This window comes from Leptopilina heterotoma, unplaced genomic scaffold (assembly GCF_015476425.1).
Source record: "Leptopilina heterotoma isolate Lh14 unplaced genomic scaffold, ASM1547642v1 Lhet_350, whole genome shotgun sequence".
In the NCBI taxonomy this organism is placed as follows: domain Eukaryota; kingdom Metazoa; phylum Arthropoda; class Insecta; order Hymenoptera; family Figitidae; genus Leptopilina; species Leptopilina heterotoma.
The window spans coordinates 686034-706037 of record NW_025111032.1 but is presented as its reverse complement, the minus strand read 5'-3'; the positions used below and the strand labels follow the sequence as shown (position 1 = coordinate 706037).

Genomic DNA, 20004 nt, shown 5'->3' with positions numbered 1-20004 from the left:
TAATTATTTATTTTCATTTTATTTTTATTTAAATAATTGAATTCTAGTAGAATTTTTTTTAATAAAAATTGATTTAAAAATTAATTTTATTTTATTTTCTAATATTTATTTATAATTGAAGAATATACGAATAATTGAAATTTCGTAAAATTGAATATTGTAAACAAATGGATTTGAAAATTTTTAAAGAACTTTTTCGATTAAATTTTTATATTAATTTTGATTTATTTTTTTAATTTTTTCTTTATTAATTTTTTTATTTTTACGAAAAATATCTTAAAAATAAATAAATAATAATTTTTAAATTCTTACGAAATAATGCGTTTTTAGCGCATGCGCAAATTTTTTTAATTTACAGGTTAGGTTACAATTTTCAGGTTATGTTAGGAGAGAAGACTGAAGAGATTATCGCACATGTTTTTGCAGCAGACGATATTTTATAAGAAAACCGTGATCCGTGATTATTTATCTGTCAAACTTTTACTTAAAAAAGAGAAAAAAAACTAAAACAATTTATCTTGTTTGCGAGATTTTTTTTAATGTAAACACTAAATGTTTGTTCATAATTATTAACTTTTTTTTTCCTTTCTTTCAACGAACTTCAAAGAAAAGGAAAATCATAGTGATAATTATAAATATCTTTTGAAATTATGAGGAGTTTTCGTATTTTTCGAAAGTTTATTCAAACTAATAATAATAAATTTTTAAGCCGGGGTTTAAAAACAAGTGCAAAGGAAAGTCATGAAGGAGAGGGAAATCAAAAATTTGAATTTGACGATAAAACAACTCATTTTGGTTTTGAAACTGTATCGACTGGGGAAAAAACTGAAAAAGGTAATTATTTTATTTAAAAACTTTATTATTTGCAATAAATACAGTTTATATTTAAATACCACGATTGAAACTTTTTTTTTATATTATTTCTCGATTTCTATTAATATTAATATATTGAAAATACACCGAAACAGTAAAGTATTATTTTTTTTTATTTATAGTTAATAATTTTAATAATTTTTTTAGTTAATAATTTCTATAACTTTTTTAGTTAATAATTGAATTTTTTAAAAATTTTGTTTCTGAAATTATTCCAAAATTGAAATTAATATTTGAAAAAAAAGAAAGAAAGTTAAAAAATAAAAAATTTGTTTTTTTTGTTAAAAATTTGTTTTAATAACAAATTTTTTATTTTTTAACTTTCTTTCTTTTTTTTTTTTTGTTTAAATATATAGTTCGAGCTGTATTTGAAAATGTGGCCGATTCATATGACAATATGAACGATGCAATGAGTTTGGGAATTCATCGAATTTGGAAAGATTTATTCATTCAGGAATTAGCACCAACTCATGGATGTCGTCTTCTCGATTCGGCCGGTGGCACTGGCGACATTACATTTCGCTATCTCAAGTATCTTGAAAATTGCAAAAATCCAATGAATCTACAGAGTCACGTGACTGTTTGTGACATTAATTCAAATATGCTCGAGGTGGGAAAAATTCGTGCCGAAAGACATGGTTGGACAATGGAAAATGGATTTGATATTCAATGGAAAGAGGCGAATGCTGAAAAACTTCCATTTGAAAATGATTCATTTTCAGCTTATACAATTGCATTTGGTGTGAGAAATGTCACGCACATTGACAAGGTAGCCCAGTAATTTTTTTTTCTATTTTGAGAAGATGACCTCTTAAAAAAAAAAAAATATTAAAAACTTAAAAAAAAAGTTAAATTAACAAAATCTTAAAAAATAAAATTTTTTTTTTAAATTTAAAAAATCTTAAAAAATAAAAATTTTTTTTTTTAATTTAAAAATCTTAAAGAATAAAAAAATGACAATATTTCTATTTTTATTCACCGGCAACTTTTTTCTCTCTTAAATTTTAAGATTTAAAAAAAATATTTAATAGGAAAAAAAACTCATTTAGGTTTTAGAAGAAGCCTATCGAGTTCTTCAACCTGGAGGTCGATTTCTGTGCCTTGAATTTAGTCACGTAAACAACAACATGGTAAAATGGTAAATATTCCATTTTTCAAAAAAAAGACGATTTTTAAATTTTTAAAATTTATTATAAATTCATTTAAAACCTTACTTTTCGCGTATAATTTAGTTAGAAAATGAAAAAATCAAGATTTTGAAATTTTCTGTAAAAAAATAAAAAAATTGACAAATTTTTATTTTTCAGAAATTTTTTAAATCATTCAAAAACTGAATTTTCGCAAAAAATTCTGCTGGAAATTAAAAAAAAGAAAATAACAAATTTAGTCAAATTTTACGATTGCGATAATATTCAGAAAAAAAATTTTTAAAAATCGATGAATTTCACGATTTTGTAATTTTCTATAATAAGGTAAAAAAAATAGAAAAAACGATTTTTAAATTTTACAAAAATTTCCAAATTCGTTTAAAAACTTATTTTTCGCGTATAATTTAGTTGAAAAATAAAAAAAAATTCATGAATTTAGTCGAAAATCAAGATTTTGAATTTTTCTGTAGAAAAAAAACAAAAAAATCGACGAATTTTTATTTTTCAGAAATTTTTAAAATTGTTCAGAAACTGAATTTTTGCTAATACATAATTCTGTTTGAAAATGAAAAAAATAACGAAATTAAGTCAAAATTTACGATTACAAAAATATTTTAAAAACTAGACGAATTTCTTGATTTTGAAACCTAAAGAAAAAAAAAACAAAACAAAAAAAGACGATTTTAAATTTTCAAAAATTTTCAACTTCGTTTAAAAAATTATTTTTTTGCGTATAATTTAATTGGAAAATGAAAAAATTTCATGAATTTAGTCGAAAATTAAGATTTGAAATTTTCTGTAGAAAAAAAAAACAAAAAAAAAATGACGAATTTTTATTTTTCAGTAATTTTTAAAATCGTTCAAAAACTGAATTTTTGCGAAAAATTCTGTTTCAAAATGAAAAAAATAACAAACTGAGTCAAAATTTATGATTGGGCAAATTTTCTGAAAGAAAAATTCGAAAAAATCGATGAATTTCACGATTTTGAAATTTTCTTAAAGAAAAAAAAACGACGATTTTTAAATTTAGAAAAATTTTTATAAATTCGTTTAAAAACTTATTTTTTCCGTGTAATTTAGTTGAAAAATGAAAAAAATTCATGAATTTAGACGAGAATCAAGATTTTGAAATTTTCGTTCAAAAACTGAATTTTCGCGAAAAATTCTTTTTGAAAATGAAAAAAAAAATAATAACAAATTCAGCCGATTGCAAAATTTTTCTGAAAAAAATCGCAAAAATCGACGAATTTCACGATTTTGAAATTTTCTCAAGAAAAAAAAACGAAAGAAACGATGATTTTTAAATTTTGAAAAATTGTCAAATTATTTTAAAATTTAAAAACTTATTTTTCGCGTATAATTTAGTTGGAAAATGAAAAAATTTCATGAATTTAGTCGTCAAATAATAAAGATTTCGAATTTTTCTGTAAAAGCTTAAATCAAAAATTTTTAAATTAATTGTTACTAACAAAAAGAAAACTACTGTTTAATAAAAATATGAATTAAAAAATTTTCAAAAAAATTGCAATTTGAAAAAATAATTATCTTTAATTTTTTTTTAAGGGTCTATGATCAATATTCATTTCAAGTGATTCCTGTTATGGGAGTTTTGATTGCAAATCAATGGCAACCGTATCAATATTTGGTGGAAAGCATTAGAAAGTTTCCGAATCAAGAGGATTTTAAGGTACTGCATTTTTTATAGCATTTAAGAAACAATTATTAAATAGTTACTAGTATTTAGTAAATTTTATAATTTATATTAGATATTATAATTATAGTGAATTATAATAATGAATTTTAAAAAATAATTTATTTTCCAGGATATGATATCAAATGCTGGATTCAGACACGTGACGTATAAGAATTTAACATTTGGAATTGTCGCTATTCATTCTGGATTCAAGATATAAATTTTGTAAATATATATTCAATTTTGTTAAATTTTTATAATTAATAAAAAATTCTATTATTACTATTTATTATTTTCTACCATTTTTAAATAAACTTTGTCTCTCAATTAATTATCTATATATTAATTTTTAATAATTTTCTAAAAGTTCTTCGAGAATTCAATATTTTATAATAATTAAAACTGTTCACTTTTCTTTTTATAAGTAAGTATTAAGGTAGAATATTTTCAAAAAATTTTAATGCAGAAATAAATTATATTAATTTTTTTTAAATATTTTAAAATAATTTATGAAATACAATAGCTTTACAATTTGAAACAATCAAAAATGACAAAAAAACTAAAATTTGGTCAAATATTTTAAAAAACAATTGAAATTTGGTAAAATCTTTTAAAAATAATTGAAATTTGGAAAATCTTTGAAAAATAATTGAAATTTTGGAAAAATATTTTTAAAATAATTGAAATTTGGTAAAATCTTTGGTAAATCTTCGAATAATAATTGAAATTTGGTAAATCTTAGAAAAATAATTGAAAATTGATAAAATCTTTTAAAAATAATTGAAATTTGGTAAATCTTTGAAAAATAATTGAAATTTGGTAAAATCTTTGTAAAATAATTGAAAAATAATAAAATCTTTTAAAAACAAATGAAATTTGGTAAATTTTTGAAAAATAATTGAAAATTGATAAAATCTTTTTAAAATAATTGAAATTTGGTAAAATCTTTGGTAACTCTTCGAATAATAATTGAAATTTGGTAAATCTTTGAAAAATAATTGAAGTTTGGTAAAATCTTTGTAAAATAATTGGAATTTGGAAAAATCTTTGGAAAATAATTGAAAATTGATAAAATGTTTTAAAAATAATTGAAATTTGGTAAATTTTTGAAAAATAATTGAAAATTCATAAAATTTTTGAAAAATAATTGAAATTTGGTAAAATTTTTGAAAAATAATTAAAATTTGGTAAATAATTGAAATTTGGTAAATCTTTGAAAAATAATTGAAGTTTAGTAAAATCTTTGTAAAATAATTGGAATTTGGTAAAATCTTTGGAAAATAATTGAAAATTGATAAAATCTTTTAAAAATAATTGAAATTTGGTAAATTTTTGAAAAATAATTGAAAATTGATAAAATTTTTGAAAAATATATAATTTAAATTTAATATAAAATGTTTTAAAATGTAATTGAGTTTTTAAGGAATGTAAAAAAATCAAATTTTTGAAGAATTATTTTAATTATATAAACGATTTTTCCGAAATTTTAATAAATCTAAATAAGTAAATTTAAAAATTGTAATTTACTTTGTTGATAAAAAATTATGATAAAACAATTTAAAGAATTAATTTTTTTATAAATATTGTAAAGCAGTTTCATTGAAAATAATTGAATTTATTAAAAAAATGTTTTGTACATTTTAAAAAAAAACTATTCATTTTTTGAAGAATATTAATTATGATTTTCTCCAAAATGTTAAAAATAATTCTAAAAAAAATGTAATGTTATTATTTTTTGTATATATATATATTTGAATTTTCGGAAATATATGTAATCAAAAAATATTGAAAATAATTGAATTTTAAGAAATTAGAATAAAAAAATTCTGAGAATTACTTTTTTCAAAAAATATTTTAATATAATTTTTAGAATCTAATTTTCCTTTTATTATTAAATTTACCAAAATTTACACTTGAAGATTTTTGATAAAAAAAATTTTTGAGAATTAAATTATTATCGAAATTTTGCAATTTTAAATTCTTCAAAAGTTGATTTTTAAAATTTATAATAAAATACTTTTTTATTTAATAGAGATGGAGGATATAAAAAAAGAATACATTATTTAATTTTCAGTAATTTATTTTGCAAAGGGACACGAATTTTGCTATGTTTGTAATTTTTTTTTCTTTTCTTTCTTGAAAAAACCACAGAATTTAAAAAGAGCCACACGCTGGATCATTTTGTTTTTGTAATTTTAGTTTAAAAATTCCAGAATTTTGCTCTCACAGTACTTTTTTTTAAAAAAAGAAATGGAAAAATTCGAACGAAGCTGTTATACAAACAATGAATATTATATGATAAAAGAAGAAAATCTGTACTTTCAGCTTCATTTCCTAATCCCCCCCCTCCCCCCTCTGCCAATATATATTTATTTTTAAAAACATTAACACGATAATTTAATGACCTTGGGCGTGGGCTTAAAATTATTTTTTTTTTCTTTAAGAAATTGTGTATAAATTGCGAACTAGTTTTTTTTTTTTTCTTTCATTTTTAATACATATAGAAGATTGTGTGGCATTCATAGCGTGAAGTATTAAAAAGACGAATACAATCGACGACAGGCAGAACGAGTGAGAATTGAATAAACGTTTTTTTTTTCTTGTTTGTTTGTTTTTTCTTTTAAGTATGCATCGCCTTGAGGTAAAGCATCAACAAAGTCCCACTCCAGATTTACAAAATTACAACGATCTCAACGAATAGTTTTCATTATTTTTTTTTTTTTCTTTTTCTAACATTATTAATTAAGTAATAATAATAATATATTAGTATTACAACGATTGGTATTCGTTCGTTATACACTTACAGTATTTAGTGCGTAGTATAAAAAAAATTCTAATGCTTTCGTCTACACAACTTTTTTTCTGTTTTTTTTTTATTTTTTTCTCATATTTCGTAGCTTATTCTAAAAAAAAAAAAATTTTTTTTTATAAAAAACGAAAGATCGTCCAAACCAAGTGTTTTCACTTTCGTTCTTTATTTGCAAAAAATAATAATAATTGGACAGCTCTAGAAATTTCAAATTTTTTCCAAGTCAAAATAAATTTTTTTTTTTGTCAAATAATTTTTTTTTTTTATTTTACAGAGGAATATTTAAATTTACCATTATTATTTTTTGTCATTTTCTTTTTATCACAAATATGGATAAAAATAGAAATGTAATAAAAAATTGGTAATTTTCGAGAGCTGTCCAAGAAAAAAAAAAAAAAAAATCTCTAGAAAATTTTTTCTGGAGATTATTCAACAGATCGTACATCGAACATTACGGAATTTCTTTTACTTTTTTTTTTTCTTTTGGTCGCGGTGCCTCCGGTGGCAAAAAAAGTGGCGAAGCTCCTAAAAACTATTTAATTGCACTATTTTTTTTTTCTTTCTTTCTTATCACCAGAGTTTTTTTTTCTTTTGTTCATATGTCTCATTGAAGAGTTTGTTAAAAATGACTGTTAATTTTTTTTTTTGCTTTTTAAATTAGAAATAATAATAATTAATAAAACAGGGTGCGGGAGGATAAAAAAGTAAAAAAAATTATAAAAATTTGAGAGTAAAAGAGAGAGAGAGAGGGGGGGAGAGAGAGAAAGAGAGAGAGCTTTTTTTGTTTTTAATCCCGAGAAAATTTATCGAACACCGCCACAATGCTGCCACCATAGAAACGTTTACACCGTGACACATGTTCCCTTCTTATGGGAAAAAGTATATATAACTTCACAATGTTGCATTCACATAACGTAATTTATTTCATATATAGAAGATGGCATGGTAAAGAAAGTTTGTTACTTTATTTTTCTGGGAGATTTTGGAGAAGAAAAATAAGAGAGAGAGAGAGAGAGATAGAGAAAGAGAGAGAGACAGGGAAGGAATGGAAGGGATTTTAAAAAGAAGTGGACAGTTACAGTGATTAGGAAAAAAGAAAAACGATTTATCCGCTTTTGAAGAGAAGAATGGCTACCTGGCCTAGGTAGAAGTAGATAAAATGTCTGGTCTCATGCGTTACATAACTGCCAAAATTCCGTCCGACGATACAGTGCCACGTGGGATTGTATTTCTTGTCGAACTCCTTTTTAATAAACGCGGCGATATCCTGAAAACAATTAATCAATTTAGTTTGCAAATTTCTAAAATTTATACTACAAATAGTCCCTGCACACAGCAGGGTTCGAGGATTCAATTGCGAATTCAGAAACTAATTACTGTGATGCTCTCCTTAGAGAGGTATCTAAGAAGCATGTTTGTTATTTTTACCCTTAAGGTCATGTTTTATGGGCACGTGACCATTGAATAATTCCCATCGTAAAGTATATAGAACACGTGATCAAAATTCTTAGTTTCTCTTTAATTGTGTAAAAGTAAAATCAGTTTCTATTATTTTTGAATGATGTAATGAAGACTTAAACGCCATAAAGGAAACACGAAATTGTCAAAATTGTAAAAAAAAAATCACATTTCTCGACAACACATACTTTAATATCAAACAATCCGGAATAATATTTAATAAAATTAATAGCAAAATTTAAATTAGGTATTTTTAACATTTTTTTTTTTAAATCTGTACAAAATTTCAATTATTTTAACAAATAATAAAATTCTTCTTCGAAATTCAATTATTTTCAGAAGTAATAAAATTCTTCTGCAAAATTCAATTACTTTTAAACATTTTCTAAAAAAAATCTGTTCAAAATTTCAATTATTTTTATAAATATTAAAATTCTTCTGAAAAATTCAATTACTTTTAAACATTTTTAAAAAAAAATCTGTTCAAAATTTCAATTATTTTTATAAATAATAAAATTCTTCTCTGAAATTCAATTATTTTTCAAAAAATTTTAATAAAATTCTTGTCAAAATTTCAATTATCTTTATAAATAATAAAATTCATCCTAGAAATACAATTATTTTCCATTTTTTTTTTGAAATTTCTCGTCAAAATTTTATATAAATAATAAAATTCATCATTGAAATTTAATTATTTTTAAACGTTCTGATAAAATTGTTTGCAAAATTTAATTATCTTTAAAAGTAAGAAAATTCTTTGCAGAAATTCAATTATTTTCAAAAATTTTTTTTAAAAATTCTCCTCAAAATTTCAATTATTTTTAAAAATATCAAAATTCTTCTTCAAAATTCAATTACTTACTAATGTTTTATAAATTTCTTCTCAATAATTCTATTATTTTCATAAAAAATAATTCAATTATTTTTATAGACAATAATTAAAAAATCTTTTTATTTATAAAGTCTTATAATATAAAATAATGATTTTATCACTCGGTCATCTTTAATTATGTATTATGAAACATGAAGATTGATGATTTCTTCATGTTTTATAACAATTTTTTATAAGTTGTTTAATTTAAAAAAGTTTTGAAATTGAATCTTTTGAAAAATTTTAATTCCTATGGAAAAATATCAATTAAATATTTATTTAAAAAGAAGTTATTGATGTTTTCGAAAAATTTGAAAGAAATTTGTAAATAAATGTAACAGAAAATTTTTTGACTAAAACTTTTTCCTTTAATTTTCTAAAAAAATTTTTAAATTTCAGTCGCATTTTACTAAAAAAAAATCTCAAAAAAGTCGATGAGTCGCATTTTTCCACAAAAAAGTCGAAAAAAGTCACATTCCCTTAGAAAAGTCGAAAAAGTCGCACAATCCGAGCCCTGTTACTCACTTTCCAGATCTAACAATCATATTTTTGAAATTCTAAATTAAACTTCGAATGAAATTTGAAATTAATTTAAATTTAATTATTCTTCAACTTTAAATAAAGTTTGAATTTAATTAAAAAAAAAATTACCTTCTCAATGTTATATTTTTCCAATGCTTGAGTCGCACAGTCTACCGCGTCTTGTTGCATCTCCTCAGACATATCGGCATTTTTAATCACTGCTTTTCGGTCGGACATGTTGCTTTTTCTGAAGAAAAAAGAAATATACGTTTACAATAAACATTATTTTTCGACAATCGAAATAAAACTAAAAAATAAAATAAATTACAAAAATTAAAAATTTTTCCTCGATAAAATATGATAATTCAACTTACAAACTATAAGACTTTCAAATCAAATTAATTCTATATCACTCATTTGAATAAAATTATCATTTTTCTCGCCTCCTTAGTTGTTATAAATATAAATTACTGCACATTTAGAAAATTTGAAACTAATTTTCTTTTCCAGTAAAAACGAAAATAAAATTAATTAAAGTCTCTAAATTACCGAAAACTTTTTTTCTTTTTTGTTTTAGATAAAAATGTTTCTAAAGAACATGTTTAATTTTTAAGTAATTTAATAAAAATATTCGTTTTCTTGAGATAAGATAAAAAAATTATTTTTATATGTAAATTTAACATAATTACAATGTTAGAATACGAAATTTTTTTTTATTTTCCTTGTAGAAAATTATGAAACTAACTTTTATACCTTAAAAGAATAAAAATAATTCAATTATTTTTTTTGAATTTTACAAATAATTGAATAGTTTTTAAATTCAAAAGTTAATATAATGATTTTTTGATATTAAAAATAATTTATTTTTTTAATTTAAAAAAAGAACTATAATTTATTAAATACATTATAAATCAAATTTTACAAATCAAATGATCGAAAAGCGTATAAAAATTGTATTAATATTAATCAAAAGTTTTATATTTTTTTGTCAAATAAATTCGATTTTCAGAGAAAAAAAAAGACTAATTGAAAGATAAAATCAAAAGATAAATGACAAAATGGTAAAGTGACCTTCAATATATTGAAATTTTCAGTTTATTAATAATACACACTAAAACCTTAATTGAATATAAAAATCACATATGTGGTTTAAAGGTCACAAAATTAATTTTACATAAAGAAAAATGATAAAAGAATAGTTCATAAAAGGGACCTTAACTTTGACCTTAAAGTAATTAAAAAATCATCCTCTCTCATGTCAAACATTTAGTATGTAGGTATCTTTCTCCCTTTTCTCTTCTTTATTATTTTTACGAATTTTATATAACTGAATACACAAAAGTGCAAAATTGAATTTTTCTCGTTCGTTTCTCACGATGAATTTTATTGGGAAAAAAAAGAAGAAGTTATTAATATCCGTTTCGTGATTTTGGGAAATTTCACCAAATTAAAGGTAACGTTTGAAATACTCTTTGTATTCTATTTTTAACAAAAAAAAAATCTATTTCTCGTTTTCTACAAAAAGTTCTGCATTATTGAATTAAATTTCTCATTAATATTTTTATTTTTTTAATTATTTATTTTCATTTATTGTCAACAAATTTTTAAAATTAAAAAAATCAAGATTTATTTATAATAGGATTGAAAATTATTAATATCCAACTTTTATATTATCTATATTAAGATTTATTGAAATCGATAATTCGATATTAATAATTTTTAATGGTTATTTGTATGAATTTATTTATATTTATTTTATTATTTTATATTATATTCATTTTTATTTTCATTTTCATAATAAAAAGTCAGTTTTTCAAAATTCAAAATGGCGGATCCAATATGGAGGACGATTTTTAAAAAAATCGAATTTATGGTGAATTTTAATTTCTAAAATTATTAACTTGACAGGGCCTTTTGAGATATTATATATACAAATTTTCCGATAAAATCGATAAAATTTACATATTAAAATAAATAGACTATTTTTATAAATATTCGTAAATATTATTATATTTTTAAAAAAATTTATTATTATCAAAAAAAAAAAAATTATTGTTAAAAAAAAAATGTTCATAAAATATTTTTAAAAAGCGCAGTTTATTTTAGAACGTATAATATATTATACGCAAAAAGGGCAAAAAGTTAATAATATGTGCACATCCTGAGAAGTGTTAATAAAATTATGAGAAAATATAAGTTAAACGAACAATAAATTTTTAATTACAATATTTTATATTTAAAGAAAAGAGAAAACTGCAAAAAAAAAAAAATTGTGAAAATACTTAATAAAATATGTCAAGATCAAAAATTTGTTGAAGGAGAAAAAAAGGAGTATTTTTTCCCTCGTTTGATCTTTATGTAGAAGAAAAATTTACTCTCCGGAGAGAAAGATTCCGGGAAAAAAATGGCAAGACCGGTAATACGATTATATATATATATATATATATATATATATATATATACGTTTATGTATACATATATATATATACGTTTATATACATATATAGATATATACATACGTATATATACCTATATATACACTTATGTACATATATTCACCTATATATATATACAAACATACATAATACACACATAAATACATAGCAGTGACAAAAAAACCCCCTCCCTCATGAAAATTGAACGAAATTTATAAGAAAATGAGAAATAGAGATAAATATGGCGGGAAAAAAAAAATGTGAAAACCGACAAATTTTTTCCTCTTCTCTCAGAGCTCGCCCCAAGTAAAAGAAACAGAAAAAAAAGGATAATTTCTTTTTGACGACGAACCTGTCGAAAGGCAGACGTGTAATTTTCACAGTTGCCCGTAAATTCACATCCAGCATGTCACAACAAGGTCGTCCCAACTTTTATCCCGGCGAATTTTTATTCATAAATTTTTTTGACGAAAAAGAAAAATTTTAAGAAATAGAAGAAAGACAAGAAAATGGAATGTATGTCAAAAAAAGAAAAAATTAAAAATGAGAAACAGAGAGAGAGAACTCGTGGATTATTGCAAATTTCTGTTTTCTTTCCGCGAAGGAAATGGATGGCGAGAAAAGAAATCAGCGACAAACACCGACACGACGATGAATATTGAGAGGACACGGCCTCCCGAAGACGCTGTTTTGTCGATAAGGGCCACACGTAAAAATAGAAATAAAAAAAAGTTGGAACACGCTATTTGAAATCTAGGTCGAATAAATCCGATATTTTGTATTTAATAATCGTGATAAAAAAAACGAATTCATATACGTAAAAAAAAAGAAAGTAAAAACACGAAATCCTTTTTTGAAAGAAAATCCTCACGTTGTGTCTATATGTATCTGTTTCAGTGTCATTCCAATCTTTTCTCTCTCTGATTGGAAAAAGTGAATGAACCGGCGGAAATTGTCACAAACATTTTTTAATTTTTGGAAAAATTACCTCTCCTCTCCCTTGTAGCACAGAGAAAAAAAAATGTGGTTCTCTTACCTTATTTTATTCCCTTCACTGAATTCACTGTTATTTTCTTTTTTCGGATAAATTTTCTCTTGTTTTGAAATATTACACACTTGGAAATAAAATTCGTGTGATTCCAATAAATTTTTGCAATTTGATTCAAAGAATTTTTTTGAGTGTGTAAATATAATTTTTTTTTTTACCACACAGAGAAACACGCGCGGACGTTTTGTGAGTTACTCAGGAATTTTTAACACGTCTGCCGGACACACACCGAAATATTCAGTCAGAGGTTTGGGATCGGGTTGAAGATCGTAGCGCGCCCCGTGTATCAAGACCGTCTCTCTCAACGCTGATTGGCCGATTGTCAGGTGCTTCTATCAGTTGCTTCTATCGACCCAGAATGCATTGCGAGTAACGAGCCATTTTCCCGCGCCGCTCGTGTCTCCATTCAATAATATTTTTTCCCTTTAAAAAAAAAGTGAGAGAAAAAAATATTGAATATTTTTTTACACCCTACGCTCTTTTTTTAACGATTTTTCTTTCTGGTTTTTTTTTAGAATTTTTTTTTTCTTGGTGAATTTCTAATATTGAGTTACTTTTTGAAAATTGAATAAAAAGAAGTGACTAAATAAATCCTCTTTTTTTCATTCATTTTTCATGTCGTGGGTTGTCGTGGGTTATGGAAAAGTCGATTTTTATGAATATAGATATATGTATATTAACCATTGAGACACAAATTGTTAAATTCATTTTGGGTCGGTAAAGAAGTAAGTTTGCTAACATTTTTCAAAAAATAGTTCCGTTTATTCTTTCTTTCCTTTTTCTTATCATTATAATATACACTTTTTTCATGACTTTCTTTCCTTTCTTTCGAATGTTTCAATTATAATAAGTCAATAAGTGAATATTGTATTAAAATGTTCGATTTCATCAATAAAAAAATACGTGAACAAAATTAAATAAGAAAGAAATTTTTCAATCGAAAGAAAATAATTTTTGGTATTTAATTGAAGTAAAAATCGTAAAAATATTATACCAATCACACATAACCTTGAAATGCGAAATCCAAAGTATCTGTAAGCAGATTTCCCAAAAATGGCTAAACAAGAAAAAAACAAAAAAAAATAAATAATATTAACTTTTTACTATTTTAATTTAATAAATTTGATTATTAAAATATTAATTAATAAATAAAATAAATAATCATTAATCTTTGAAGTGAATAAATAATGTAATAATTTGATTTATTATTAAATAAGAATAAAGTGATTTCAATAAAATCAAAAAATATAATAAATAAGATAATAATAAAAAAAATAATAATAATAATAATATAGATAAAATAAATAATTAAAATATAAAAAATATAAAACAACAATTTTTGAAACATTTTTTAACGTTATTGTTATAAACAGAAATTTTTTTTTATTTTTTACATTTTTAAATGACAAAAAAAATAAAAGAAAACATTTTTTAAAAACTAATTTTTACGTGTCAATTTTTAAATCAATGAAATACAAGTAATAATATGATGAAAGTTTATTTTTAGAAAAAAAATTATATTTTCGTGCAGAAAGAAATTATTTTTTTTTGCCTGCTAACTTTTCTAGGTTAACATGACAAACTCATCTCGATTATTATTATTTATCGCACAAATGTTGTATAAATTATTAAAATGTATATTCAAAAAAAAAAAAAAAAACTGAAAATATGATTTTCAAAAAGCCAAAATTTTAAATAAATTCATTTTTTATCATGTAAATTCCTGTCCAGTGTTTAAATAAATAAATAAATAAAATTAGTTTAAAAACAAAAATGTTTAAATAAAAAAGTTCAAATTTTGCACATTTAATTTTTTTTATAAAAATAATAATAATAATAAATAATAATAAATAAAATAAACAATAAATAAAATTTAATAAAAATTGTAATATTATAATTATTTCAATATTAAAATTTTTAAAAATTTATTTATTCATAAAATTAAAAAAATTTTAATTCAAAAATGTAAGATTTAGATTTTTTAAAAATTAAATTTAAGTATTTCTGTTTCTTATTTTATTTTACTTTTTTTTATTATTTAACTTTATTTTTCATTTTAATCAATTTTTTTTTATTTTACTTTATTTTACATTTTTAGTTGACTAAATTTTTATATTGTTGTTAAATAAATAATTAACAAGTAGAGAACAGTAAAATAAAAAATTGAAGTAGGGTCAAAAAGGTCCAATTTACACCCGCTTGGCTCTTCTTCACGAACGCGCGCGCAAAAAAATTATGTAATTTCCCAAAAATTACAAGGAAAAGCATTAAAATAAAGTCTCATTTGCTTTAAAAATTATTTTCTTTACTAATAAACAAATAACTTACAAATAAATTGTAAATAATATTGATCCCTAAATTGAAAAGTCTTCTGAGGTGTATTTCTTATCGAATCACCTATATAAATAGTCCTTCTTTACCCACTATTATTATTATTATTTTTTTTTGTCTTCTACGTCTTACAAAGTGAAAAAATACACTTTATTTTCAAGTACAAGTTGAAAAATAAAAGTGCGTTTCTTTTTCTCCCCCCTCGAAAATTAATGTAGAAAAAAAAACACTAAAATATACTTTTTCGGTGATATAAATATAAATTTCTTTTTTTTTCTCATAAAAAGTTTTACGTTAAAAATGAGAATGTAAAAAGTAATCGCAAAACTTCTTTGGTGGTGAAAAATCTACTTTGTTTAAAAAACAAACACAAAAATTCGTTTTGTCCACATGCACTTTCTATATAACTACTCATGAATACAATAAAAGAATTAAAATTTCTCAATTTAGTCTCGAAAATAAAAAAAATTGTATCAATGTACTTGAACACTATTATTAAGCTTAACAATCATTTTTATTCTTAATTTTGAAAAATTGATTATTTTTTCTTGTTTTTCATGTTAAATTGAAAATTGTTTTTTTACTTTTTAAAATTATTTTGATTAATAATTTCTATAATTTTTATTTTATAGTTAACTTTTAGTATTTTTAAAAAAAAATTTATTATTTTTATTACATTTTGTTTTGTATATTCTTTGCATTAATAATATTCATTGAACTAATTTTTTCTTGGCAAAAATTTTATATTTTAAAAACTAATTGAACTAATTCTTTGCATTAATAATATTTTTTGAACTAATTTTTTTTTGACAAAAATTTTATATTTTAAAAACTAATTGAAAGATTTAATAAATAAACTTTGTAGTCGATAGTTTAAATATTTATTTAGATTTCATGATTTTTCCCGTACTCTTAATATTTATTCGTTTTGCCGAACGAAGTAAATAAATAAAAAATAAAATCTTATTCAAAGTATCAATTATTTAAAATTTTTAATGTATTTTTTTTAAGAAAAAAACTATTTTAATTAATCTCATTTTATAAGGTTCTTTCTGAGAAATTTTTATAAATCTTTTTTAATTTACAATATTCATTTATTTTATTGATTGCTCCTTTTATTCGTTGGCGTCAAAAAAAAAAGAAATCATAATTTCCAGTATTAAAAATTAATAAATATCCCCCCCCCCTCTCTTGAAAAACAAGAAAAAAATAATATTTTACAAATTAAAAAATTCAATACTAAATTCTAAGGTATTAAACTTATTAATAAATTCCTTAGGAACGTCCACTTTCCGATATACACATATATTTTTTTTTCGAATGCAATAAATAGTAAAATTTCACCAGAAAAATTTTCTCCTTTCGTTCTAAAGATTATTGTAATTGCTAGAATAAGTTTTTTTTGTAGGTATTAAAAAAAAAGGGTGAAATTAATAATAATAAATACATTTAAATTAATGATAGCGATAGAAAGAAAATAATAAATTGAATCTCTTGAGTAACAGGCGAGTTTCCATTGTCTTTTTTTTTTTTTTTTGTAATAAAGTCTTTCTCTTTTGTATTATCGCGTATAAAAATTTTAATTCTTCAAGTTGTAATAAATGACAGTCACTTGACTAAGTCAGGTTTGTAGTTTTCTTTCTGTTTTCATCATGATGGAAGCTATTCGACTTGAAACGGTTTTCTTTTCTTTTTTTGTTTTTCCATTTTAGAATTTTTCTTTTTTCATTTTCTAGCTTGAAGGGCATTCGACAGCCAATCCATGGCTGGATCGAGACCCTCTCCTTTTTTTGCCGACGTTTTGAATATTTGGAAAGTTCTATTTTTTAATGCGTCCAGTCCAAGCGCTTGATGAACTTCGGCCACTGTTAAACAGCCAGGCATGTCTTGTTTATTTGCTAGTACAACTAAAATTGCGTTTTGCAACTCGTCCTCCTGTTTGAACAAAAAAAATTATCGTCATAAATATAAATTATAGAAAATAATAATACAAATATTAACGAGCTTATTATTAAGTATTAACGGGCTTGTAAATGAAAAACAAAACGAAAATAAAAAATAAAACGCCAAAAATATAAATTAACATAATGAAACAAAATATAAAATAAAACGACAAAAATATTAAATAACAAAAAAAATAAAAAAAAATATATAAAATATAAAATAAAACGAAAAAAATATAAAATAAAATAACGAAAAAGTATAAAAATTAATAAAGAAATAGACAATAAATAATAATAATAATAATAATAATAATAATAATAATAATAATAGTTTAGAAAAACAATAGCAATAAAATAATTAAAAAAGTGTAACCTCTTCAAAATTAAATTATTTTCTAGAATTTTTAACTAAAATAATAATAATAATAATAATAATAATAATAATAATAATAGTTTAGAAAAACAATAGCAATAAAATAATTAAAAAAGTGTAACCTCTTCAAAATTAAATTATTTTCTAGAATTTTTAACTAAAATAATAATAATAATAATAATTGTATTATTCATATATTATTTTGTTATATAATTTAATTTTGGAGGAAGAAAGAATTTTTTTTTCTCACCCTCAACATATAGAGCAATTCGTCTTTTGATATTCCTATTCTATCTCTATCGGCGGAATCGACAACATAAATAATTGCGTCTGTATTTGAATAATAACATCTCCAGTAAGGTCTAGAAAAAATAGATTTTTTGAAAATTTATCTCCTTCTTGTAATTTGTTTAAAAAATTTGCTTTTTTCACTTTTTTTTACCTTATGCTAGTTTGTCCACCAAGGTCCCATACTTGGAATTTTAAATTTTTATACGTAACTTGTTCTACATTAAAACCTATCGTAGGAATTGTCGTCACCACTTCTCCAACTTGTAACCTAAAAAATAATAATTAAATTTTATTCATTTTGTCAGGCAAAATACTTTATTCTTAGCTTCTTTAAAATTCAATTAGAAAATTAAATTTAACAATTTTTGTTTTCTTTCCTTTTTTTCTTTACTTATTTATTTATTATAATTATTAATTACTATTATTAGTTAACAAATTATATTAATTTTTATAAAATAATAATTAATTATAATTATAATTTTTAAATAATAATTTTAGTTTAATTTACGAGAAATATCTCGAAACTAAATAATATAATGAAAATAATATTCAATTTATAATAATAATAATAATAATAATAATAATATATACAAATATTAAATTATAAATAAATATTCTCATCATTTAGAACAAAATGTTTCTTTCGATGTTTAAAAAATCCTCTTCATATGATATATTTTTATACTCTTTAATTTTGTTTTGTTTTTTTATTTATTTATTTATTATTATTATTATTTAACAAATTATTATATTTATTTTTATAAAACAACAAAATCACTTTAATTTACCAGAAATATCTCGAAAAACATAATAATAATCAAAATAATATTTAATTTCTAATAATAATAATAATATTTACAAATATATAAAAATTAAATAAATAGTCTCATCATTTAGAACAAAATGTTTCTTTCGATGTTTAAAAGATCTTCTTCATATTATATATTTTATACTCTTTTACTTACTTACTTTTGAAAAAAATTTGTGCTAAAAACACAAAAAAAAATAGTAATAAGTGTTCTGAGAATGTATTATTTTATAATATTACTTGAAAAATAGAAAGAAATAGAAAATACAATGAATAAAATGTAAAAAAATTAAAAAGTAATAAATTTCTCAACAGCAAGTTAAAAATATTTTCAATAAGATAATTTTACTGAATATCAATTTGTAAAGAATTTGAATCGAACAATTTTTTTAAAAATTTTATTCTTCGAATTTAAAAAAAAATGACATTTAAAAATCCAAAATAATAACAGAAAATTTCTAACCTAAAATTTCAAAATTTAGAAAACTCCATTTTTTGTATATATTATTATTGGAAAAAAGGAAGTAGAAAATGAATAATTTAGAAAAGAAAAAACAGCTGTTAAATAAATGTATGTCTCATATTTCTCTTATCAGAAAGTAATTAGAAAAAAAAAGTAAACTTGACACAGATTTATATCGAATTTTAATTCTACTAATGAAAGAAAAATTTAAGTATATACAAAACCTGTATAAAATTGTCGTTTTTCCAGCTCCGTCCAAACCTAAAATTAAAATTCGCATTTCCCGACTGCCGAGTAAATTGCGAAAATAACTAAATACACCTCCTGTAAAAACCTTTTTTTAAATACCAAATTCGAATATTTAGGAAAAATTAAGGAAATAATTTTATCACAAAAGTATATGGAATAATTTTTCATGCCGGGTAACACGTAGACAAAACATTCTTTTTTCTTTTTTTTTTTTATTATTAAAAACAAAACTTTAACTCACCCATTTTTTATGCACTTAAATATTCCTTTTATCTCCAAATCATAAATTATTTCTTTTTTCACGATTTTTATTATTATTATTTTGAAAAAAAAAGAAAACTGAAAGAATTTCAATATATAGAGAATTGTGTGAAAGAGAGAGAGAAAGAGGTATTTTGATATATCAATTATTGACCGATATGGCGTTTACGATTTACTTTACCGACTTATCTCCTTGTCATGTGTGTGGAAAATTGTGACAGATGGTGATATGTAAAATCAATTTTTATCCTTTTTCCGCCATCTGGTGGATTATTTGCAAGTTTGTGGGGGAAAAATTCCCTAGATTGCGTGGATAAAGGTGCTTTTATAGCTTTGGTAATGCTTACGGTATGAAAGCACCTTTATTAAAATCGATAGTTATGAACTCGACATAATTGACATTATTCGGAAATGGTCATCATCGTAAG

At 21.8% G+C, this 20004-nt stretch overlaps 3 protein-coding genes across 3 annotated transcripts; 1 reads left to right on the top strand and 2 right to left on the bottom strand.

The window, feature by feature from the left end:
* Positions 1-389: 389 nt before the first annotated feature.
* On the top strand, positions 390-3999 carry LOC122505209 (2-methoxy-6-polyprenyl-1,4-benzoquinol methylase, mitochondrial). Its single transcript, XM_043616698.1, has 5 exons — positions 390-834; positions 1230-1642; positions 1923-2011; positions 3585-3708; positions 3845-3999. The coding sequence occupies exons 1-5, from the start codon at positions 651-653 to the stop codon at positions 3932-3934; spliced, it is 900 nt and encodes a 299-aa protein (XP_043472633.1). The 5' UTR covers positions 390-650; the 3' UTR covers positions 3935-3999.
* A 3423-nt stretch (positions 4000-7422) lies between these two features.
* LOC122505208 (dynein light chain 2, cytoplasmic) lies at positions 7423-13141 on the bottom strand. Its single transcript, XM_043616697.1, has 3 exons — positions 12846-13141; positions 9504-9621; positions 7423-7790 (listed from the first exon to the last, which is right to left on the bottom strand). Exons 2-3 carry the CDS (start codon positions 9609-9611, stop codon positions 7629-7631), a joined length of 270 nt encoding a protein of 89 aa, XP_043472632.1. The 5' UTR covers positions 9612-9621; positions 12846-13141; the 3' UTR covers positions 7423-7628.
* A 3336-nt stretch (positions 13142-16477) lies between these two features.
* Positions 16478-19780, bottom strand: LOC122505206 (ADP-ribosylation factor-like protein 1). Its single transcript, XM_043616695.1, has 5 exons — positions 19557-19780; positions 19291-19390; positions 17947-18063; positions 17755-17866; positions 16478-17123 (listed from the first exon to the last, which is right to left on the bottom strand). The coding sequence occupies exons 1-5, from the start codon at positions 19558-19560 to the stop codon at positions 16914-16916; spliced, it is 543 nt and encodes a 180-aa protein (XP_043472630.1). The 5' UTR covers positions 19561-19780; the 3' UTR covers positions 16478-16913.
* Positions 19781-20004: the final 224 nt, after the last annotated feature.

Excerpts from the sequence above, each read along its gene's own strand:
- LOC122505209 (XM_043616698.1), top strand. The coding sequence starts at position 651 with ATGAGGAGTTTTCGTATTTTTCGAAAGTTTATTCAAACTAATAATAAT. Across the intron at positions 835-1,229 it reads TGGGGAAAAAACTGAAAAAG|TTCGAGCTGTATTTGAAAAT; the intron begins GTAATTATTTTA and ends TTAAATATATAG. Across the intron at positions 1,643-1,922 it reads ATGTCACGCACATTGACAAG|GTTTTAGAAGAAGCCTATCG; the intron begins GTAGCCCAGTAA and ends AAACTCATTTAG.
- LOC122505206 (XM_043616695.1), bottom strand. Across the intron at positions 18,064-19,290 it reads AAAACGACAATTTTATACAG|GTTACAAGTTGGAGAAGTGG; the intron begins GTTTTGTATATA and ends ATTATTTTTTAG. Across the intron at positions 17,867-17,946 it reads GGTGGACAAACTAGCATAAG|ACCTTACTGGAGATGTTATT; the intron begins GTAAAAAAAAGT and ends TATTTTTTCTAG.
- LOC122505208 (XM_043616697.1), bottom strand. The coding sequence starts at position 9,611 with ATGTCCGACCGAAAAGCAGTGATTAAAAATGCCGATATGTCTGAGGAG. Across the intron at positions 7,791-9,503 it reads AAAAATATAACATTGAGAAG|GATATCGCCGCGTTTATTAA; the intron begins GTAATTTTTTTT and ends AATTGTTTTCAG.